Genomic DNA, 8100 nt, shown 5'->3' with positions numbered 1-8100 from the left:
TCCAGGACAGCCAGGGCTATACTGAGAAACCCTGTCTCAAAACAACAACAACAACAACAAAATAAATAAATAAATAAATAAATAAATAAATAAATAAAAAATAAAAAAGAAAGAAAATGCCTTTAGTTGGCCTCTAAGTCTATAGGGCATTATCTTGATTAACGATTGATGTGTGAGGGCCCCGCCCACTGTGGGCAGTGCCATCCCTGAGCAGGTAGTCCTAGGTTGCAGAGGAAAGCTGGCTGAGCAAGCCATGGAGAGCAAGCCAGGAAGCAGCACCCCTCCATGGCCCCTGCTCCAGGTTCCTGTCCTGACTTCCCTTCTTGGTGGCCTATAAACTATAAGCTAAAATAAATCCTTTCCTCCCAGAGTTGCTTTCGGTCATGGTGTTTTAGCATAGTGATAGAAAACCAGGACAGAAACCAATACCATGTGTTTGTTACCATATCAGGGCAAAGGTGCTCAACTCAGAGACTGAGAGTGAGGTTGGGGGGGAGAAAAAGGCTGGGTTCAGAGGCCCAGGGCTGACTAAGAACTCCCCTGCAGGAACACCTATGCCAGCTGACTTCCCTAATTCACTATATCACACACCCCCACAACATGGGAACCGTCAGGCAGTTAGCACAGACTTTCCTTCTGTTAACGGGGTGAAGGACTTGGACTCGAACCTGGTTTGTCTCTGTGTCCAGGCTATACTTTCTCTTCTGCCTAGTTCACTTCTTCCTCTCCACCTTTTTTTCAAGGTCCCAGCTGGTCTGCCCCTTCTTCTCCAGTTCTTCTTGGCCAACCCAGACACATCTCACAGTCAGGAGTTCCATCTGCCTGTGTGCTGCTGTGTGCTGCCTCGCATAGACGGCAGAATCTGGGACCTGGTGCATGCTCCATGGGTTGCCGAATGAGCTGTGCTGTAATGGGGCTTCTGTCTTTTTAACCTGATCCCAGTGGTCAGTAGGTTGACTTTGGAGATCATGGTTATTGTGGAAAGACACACTGAGTGATCGTTAGGCAATATAAAGGTGAGCAGGGATGAGCAGCAGATTATAAATGTATCATTTGTTTATTTTCCATTAACAAGATTGTTCCACTTCTTGCTATCAAGTAGAGCTCTGGAGAAGGCTGTATTAATTTGAATAATAATCCTAAAGATCTTCTCTGGGAAGAGCAGGAAGTTCCCTTAATCTGGTGTAAGCTTAGAAACATCAATGTGGGGGACTGGAGCAACTCTGAGGGACTGGAGCAGCTCTGGGGACTGGAGCAGCTCTGAGGGCTTGGAGCAGCTCTGAGGGACTGGAGCAGCTCTGAGAGACTGGAGCAGCTCTAAGGAGTAGAAAAACGTTCAGAGGGCTCCAAAGAGAAGTCATCTCCTGAGTGAGGAAGAGCCGGTGGCATGGACATCGGAGCAAGCATGGAGACACATGAGACTTCACTCAATGTTTTGGCCAAAGATCTAAGGCATTCAAACACAAGTAAGTGCCAACATAAAAGGAACACCTCAGCGCTAGCCTCTCCTCTGAGCATGCCCAGTCTACCTGTGGCATCTACAGGAACCAGACACAGCAGGCCATTATACCTCTATGAGCAAGCACCCACTAGGATGCACAGCACAGGAGCCGTCTTCAATGTTGCGGGGGGGAGGGGGGGACAGGGGGCGCTGAAATAACAGCACTAGCCAGAGCTTGGGCTCTCCTACCCGGTTCCTGGAGGCAGGGGTGGAGTTCTTTAGAAAGGGTATTCACCTGGGTCTCTTAAGGAGGGAGGAGCCACTGGGCAGTGGTGGCACACGTCTTTAATCCCAGCACTTGGGAGGCAGAGGCAGACAGATTTCTGAGTTCCAGGCCAGCCTGGTTTACAGAGTGAGTTCCAGGATGGCCAGGGCTACACAGAGAAACCCTGTCTCGAAAAACGAAAAAAAAAAAAGGAGGGAGGAGCCGCTGTACAGATACTACACTTCCTACTCATGAAGGTCTGAGAAGCTGAGAGATGCCCTTATTTGTGCCTGAGTTGGTGAAGGACAGAGCAAGTCTGTTGTGTTCACATTGCCACCTGTGACCCCAACTATCCAAGCTCACAAGAAACATATATGGGAGCTTTCCTGTAGTAGATTCTTAAGTTAACTTAAGAGCCATGGCTATAGTCTTCAGAGCCGTTACCTGCCCACACACACTTCTCTGAACCCTCTGAGGAGCAGGGCAGAACAGTGATCCCTAGGAAATGGGCTCAGAGAGGAACACGATCCAAGTCCACAAGCCCCATCCTGCCCTGCTCTGGGCCCCCAAGCTGCTCTTCACCTGCTCACAGCAGCATCAGGACCACAATGGCAATGATCATAAGGACTCCGGCTAGAATGCAGAGGCCCAGGAAGACGATGTCACTGGTGTCCTGGGTCAACATGGTCCCTGGGCTCTCCAGCACCTCTGCCTCCTCTCCGGGTGGTGCCTCCTGTAGGTGCTCAGCGGTGGCAGCGTAAGGCCCAAGCAGATCAGAACCTGACAGCAGGTGGGCCGACGCCTCCTTGCGCCTCGGCTCACAGCGCACCTCATACTCGTGGATGTCATCGTGCCCAGCAGCAGAGAAGTCGATGTACAACACGCTGACGATCACGGGGGTGTTATTTCTTCTCTGTGGGGGTCACAGAGTCATGCTCAGGCCCAAGGAAGCTCAAGCCCTCCCAGTGCCTCTAAACAGACATTGGCCTGATTCCATAGCTTAGCCAGACTCCTTTACACTCAGTCTCAGAGGCCTCATCTATCGAGGGGGCAGCAGGGCCAGCAAGTTGGCTCCGTGGGTAAAGGAACTTGCCACTAAGGCTGACAACCTGAATTTGGTCACTGAAACTCAAACAATGGAAGGAAAACAACTCCCACCAGTTGTCCTCTGATCAACACACACACACATACACACACCTATAAATTAAAATAATTATAAGAAGGGGGAATGTGAGAGTAGACAGTCCTGAAGGGTATCAGATTTGGTGGGCTAGTGTTTGCTCTGGCTTCAAGGAGTTAGGGTGGATGAAGACAGCATAAGAACACCTAGGCTGGAAGACATAGCTTAGGGTCAGAGCACTTGACTAGTGTGTGTGAGGCTCTGGGTTCAAGCCTCAGTACCAGCAAAAACACAAGCCCAGCAACCATGGAGTTGGATTACATTGGCAATACTTAAGCGACACGTGGTGGTGCATGCCTTTAATACCAGCACTTGCAGGCCGAAGAGAGCGCAGAGTTAAGATCATTTTTAATTACAGTAAGTCTGAGGCCAGTCTAGACTGCCTGATACCCTGTCTCAAAAACAAACAAAGACTAACTGGGGCCACTGAGTCTCCAGTTAAGTGTATCAGTTCCTTTACTTCTCACAATAGCCTTCTTGGTGTCATTAACATTCCCATTCTACAGACAAGGAAACTGGGGCACCTAGAGGTTAAATTCTTCTTCTGAGGCCATGCAGCGTACAATCCACAGAGGCCATATTCTTACCCTGACCTGCCCAACTCTTACCTATGCTATCACCCAGGACATGTCACTCAAACCAAAGAGTAGCTGGTCAGTTCCCTCCCTTGGTGGTTTGCAGCTGTGACCACTGAGCCCAGAGGCCATCATCTGCCTTTTGTCTTTTATAAGACTTGCATTGGTCATGGTGTCTGTCCACAGCAGGAAAACCCTAACTAAGACACAGGACATGGGGCATTAGGCCAAGCCAGACTGCAAACACCCAAGTTTCAGAGCTGGGGGCTCTAACAGGAGCACACCACTGCTCCTTCTCTTCCCACCCGTTCCTTACATTCTCCTAAGGACATAATTCAGGGTGTTGGGGTATTACCAGGGACTCTCTCAAGTCCCTCCTGCCCACCCACCCCAGCCTGGGTCCACAGCCTCCAGAAACCAATGATAGTAGAAAAATCTCTATAAGTTCCACAGCCTTGGAGGGAGGTGGATCCTTACTTGAAAGGCTCATTTGTTTGTAGAGCCCAGAGATGTATTGGGGTTACCAGGTTGGGGAGGATGGGTGAGCAGTGAGCAGGGGGGTAGCTGTGCATATTGAAGGGATCGGGGCTCTGTTCTCCTGGGAGGTCCTCAAGGAGAGGAGCAGGGAAGAAGTTTAGGGTTGTTCATCACAAGTGTGCCGATAAGCCTGCATCCATGCCTGTATGCACCATTAGAGCCACGAGGGAAACTGAGGATAGTAGGTGCCCTTCAGTAAGGCTCAGAGCCCATCTCTTCTACCTCCCCTCCCCTGCCCTTACCTGAGACTCGGCACCGCAGGTGTCAAAGCGGGCCTGGATCCGGAAGTTACTGCCAACTTCCTGGGCTGCACAGCTCCGGCTACCTAGGTAGACCTTGGTCCGCTCCAGTGGGGCCAGTGCCTGGGCAGAGATCAGGATCTGCAAGTCCGTGCGAGAACAGCTCACATTCATGGGCACCACTGGAACAGGAGCGAGGAGTCTGAGACCTTAAGGCTGCAGTCAGACCCATCACCCCTAAGCCTTCTGGAAGGACAGTATCCATATCCCCTAGTATCCAGACTCGGGGAGGTGCTTCTGACAGACTATAGGACTCAGCTGGGATACATTGTATACATTGCTCCCCTGACCCCCTGGGTCTGTGAGCTCTTAGGGCACAGAGTGTGTTAGTGTTTCTGTCTCCTCAGAGGCCAACAAAGAGCTCAGCAGGCAGAGGAAATACTGAATGAATGAATGAATGAATGAATGAATGAGCATAGGAGTGAGTGGAAACTAATTCTCCACCACAATAAAAGTGAGTGCTCGTCACTTAGCTCCACAGCCAACTAGCTGTTCACCCCATCATTCAGTAAACGCAGCTACCGTTGGCCTCCTCTGCACAGTACACACAGACACGGACGTGAAGAAGCCCGCCACACCACAGCTTGTGCAGGATAGATAATAAATGTGAAATTGCAAAGGAGTGCTGTGAAGGACGATCAAGCTAAGATAGAAAAGGGGGGGTGGCTCTGAAGAAGAGGGTGGAGGTGGGGGGAACCCTGCTGTCCCTCCCTGTGATGGTCTTAGATGGTGGGCACACCACAAGCCACTTCAGTTTGGAAAACAAATCTCTGAGAGGTGAAGCTGCCTGTTGTGGCTGAGTTTGGATTTCAGACTTGAGGGAGGTGGGTGGGCCAGATTCCCTAGTTACCAATCTGCTCATTACTATCGGTCAGCTCCCAGCATGCCCTGTGCTGTGCGAGAGTGTGACTCTGAGTGTCTGAGGCTGCAGGAGCAAGAGAGCATGCAAGGCAGAGGCAGGTGGGGGTTGGTAGCTAGCTGGAATAAAAAGGAAGCCTGGCAGGCAGAGGCCTGGATCCCTCAGCCCTCTCCGGGAAATGTCTCAGACATATTTCAAGCTCGGGTGTCTGGGCAGGCGGGGATTTATGGGTCCGCTGTCTCCCACGATGATCTCGGTGGCGCTGAACTGTGTGTCACCCCTGATTGATGCTGAGTCTGCCCTCCCTGTGGAGAGGCTGCCTACAAGCCTGGGCCCCATCTGGTGCGGTTCCAGCATGAGTACCCTGTCTGACCCTAGGCTCCCACAGGGGGCTGTGTAGGGAGCACAGAAGGTCCTGGAACAAGAGCCAGAGTGACAACCACCCCCACCCTCATCTCTGAGATGCTGCAAGGAGAGGCGGTCTAAATCACTTAGCACTGCCTAGACTGGGCTAGAGACTCGGGTTCTCTAAGGCAGGCCGGACCCTGAAGACCCTGCAATCCAAGTTCCTGCTGTACCGGTGGGAAAACCAGGGTCTGGAGAGCCAAGGGGATGGATGCTCCAGGCCACTGGGCAGAACCCAGATGGCCCCTGGTCCCACAATATTCTCCTTGTCCACAAAGAATCAAAGGAAGCTCTGCCAAGAACCCCAGCTTTTCTTCACACAGAGCCAGGGCCAGAAGGGTCTCATGGGCCACCAGCTGTGGCTATGGCTGTTTTCTGCTCTACTGCCAGGGTTCTCTAGCTCCTCTGCTGCCAGGGATGAGGGAAAGGGACCCTTCCACTGCTGAACAGGTCGGAGTGTGTGAGGAAAGACATCCTCAGAGCCAGATACACCATGTAGCCCTTACTCCTCACCTGACTCAGGAACTCGCTAGCCTAACAGTTAGACAAGCCCTGATACCCGTTTCCCCAGTCACCTCTCCAGACAAAGCATGGCCACGTGACTGGTTTCAAAAGGTTTGACAATGCAGTGACCTGGGACAAAGCACTGAGAGCGCTTGGGAAGGAAGGCTCGGGCTTACTGGATAACAGGGTTTCTGTGGCCATCACCTCTCTTCTCCTTTTCCAGCCTTGGCTATGGGCAGGGTGCCTGTGTTTGCAGAAGTTCTGTTGCAAACACAAGGATCTCAGTGGTGCCCTTAGGAAAGTCTGAGTCCCTGGCCCCATACAGGGGTTGCCTGGTTAGCACACTGCTGGGTGAGGACATATTAGTACCCTTTGTCCAGCCAGCACTTCTGAACGATGCAGGCAAGGCTGCTGGTATCTCGGGGTTCACCTACTTTTCTTTTTTTAAAGATTTATTTATTATTATATCTAAGTACACTGTAGCTGTCTTCAGACACACCAGAAGAGTGTCAGATCTCATTAGAGATGGTTGTGAGCCACCATGTAGTTGCTGGGATTTTGAACCTTCAGAAGGGTAGTCAGTGCTCTTAACCTCTGAGCCATCTCTCCAGCCCTGGTGTTCACCTACTTACTGTTGATAACTTGACATATTTTGTGCGTTAATCCTGGAAACTAGATGAAATATCCAAGAGGCAGAGAGCCCACAGGAAAAGGAGCCAGGTGGGGAGGAATTAGGAATCATGGGGTCAGAAGCTATGAAAAGAGATGACAATGGAAATAAATGAAGGCTGTACTGGAGTGGCCTCAAAGATCCTCAGGGTAGGTGACTGGGTAGGGTCTGGAGGAGTTGGTGAAGGGGTTATGTCACAGTGGACACAGGAAGGAGGCTGCAGAGTTCCCCAGGATCCACACCCTCAACCCAGCTGACCTCCAATGTAGGCCACGGAGAAGCCCCTGCCAGAGGTGCTGCGGTCAGTGTGCAGCAGCAGCAGGAGCTGGTTGTGACTCGAGGTGACAGGCGGCGGCAGGTGATGCCCACACCACTTCCCCAGCAGCTGTGCCTCCTCACTGGCCCCGTCAAAGGCTGCCAAATGGTCGAAGTCACAGGTTCTGGTTAGGCTGCTGGGCTCCTCCAAGCCCAGGTCCAGGATGAAGACCTTGACCCGGTATCCGGGGGGCAGGCGGATGGTCCAGTGGCAACGGATGTTGTTGGGGTAGGCGCCAGGGTACTGTGGGCTGGAGAAGTTTCCACGGATAGCCGTGAACACCTCCTGGCATTCACCTGGGGAGAGGGAAGTAGTGCTCACACACAAAATAAATGATAAATGAGCCGGGCGGTGATGGCGCACGCCTTTAGTCCCAGCACTTGGGAGGCAGAGGCAGGTGGATTTCTGAGTTCAAGGCCAGCCTGGTCTACAGAGTGAGTTCCAGGACAGCCAGGGCTACACAGAGAAACCCTGTCTAGAAAAAAACAAAAATAAATAAGTAAATAAATAAATAAATAAATAAATAAATGACAAATGAAGTCAGGATCTCCAGCCTGAGGTGCCACTGGGAGGTGGTAAAACCTTTAGGACATGGGGCCTACTGGGAGGAGGTTGGCTCACTGGGGGATGCCCTCAAAGCGGGCGCTGGGGACCCAGTCCCTTCCTTTTTCTGTCTGTGCTTCCTGCCTGTCATGAGGGAGCGGCTTTTGCTTTACTCTTTGTTCCCTGCTATGCTGTTCTCCCTCACCACAGATACAAAGAGCACACCTGACAGCGCTTGGGCCTCCTCAACTGTGAGCTAACTGTTACCCTTCCTCTGTGCCTCTCACACCCTTGTCTATCTATGGAAAGCCAACATTCTACCTACATGACAGCTTTGCTCTCATGCTGCCAGCCCTGTGCCCTCTGTGCCTCTGCACATCCCCCATGATTCTATCTGTTAGCACTCATGGCAGTGGCTTATCACTGCACCACCCATCTTTCTCAGTGCAAATTCCCTAAAGCTTATCCCTCCTCCTCCTTCTCCTTCTCCTCCTCCTCCTCCTCCT

General features: G+C 51.7%; 1 protein-coding gene across 1 annotated transcript in view; it reads right to left on the bottom strand.

Moving 5' to 3' along the window:
• Positions 1 to 2292: 2292 nt before the first annotated feature.
• Positions 2293 to 8100, bottom strand: part of Cdcp2 (CUB domain containing protein 2) — a 15746-nt gene continuing 9938 nt past the window's right edge. Inside the window, exons 5-7 of the mRNA XM_031376831.1 lie at positions 6994 to 7347; positions 4241 to 4419; positions 2293 to 2619 (exon numbers count right to left, since the gene is read on the bottom strand). Coding sequence (XP_031232691.1) covers positions 2293 to 2619; positions 4241 to 4419; positions 6994 to 7347 — 860 coding nt within the window. The remainder of the gene's footprint in view (positions 2620 to 4240; positions 4420 to 6993; positions 7348 to 8100) is intronic.

Source organism: Mastomys coucha, unplaced genomic scaffold (assembly GCF_008632895.1).
Source record: "Mastomys coucha isolate ucsf_1 unplaced genomic scaffold, UCSF_Mcou_1 pScaffold18, whole genome shotgun sequence".
Taxonomy (NCBI): Eukaryota; Metazoa; Chordata; class Mammalia; order Rodentia; family Muridae; genus Mastomys; species Mastomys coucha.
Note: the sequence above shows the minus strand (reverse complement) of the source record. Positions and strands in the feature narration are given on the sequence as shown.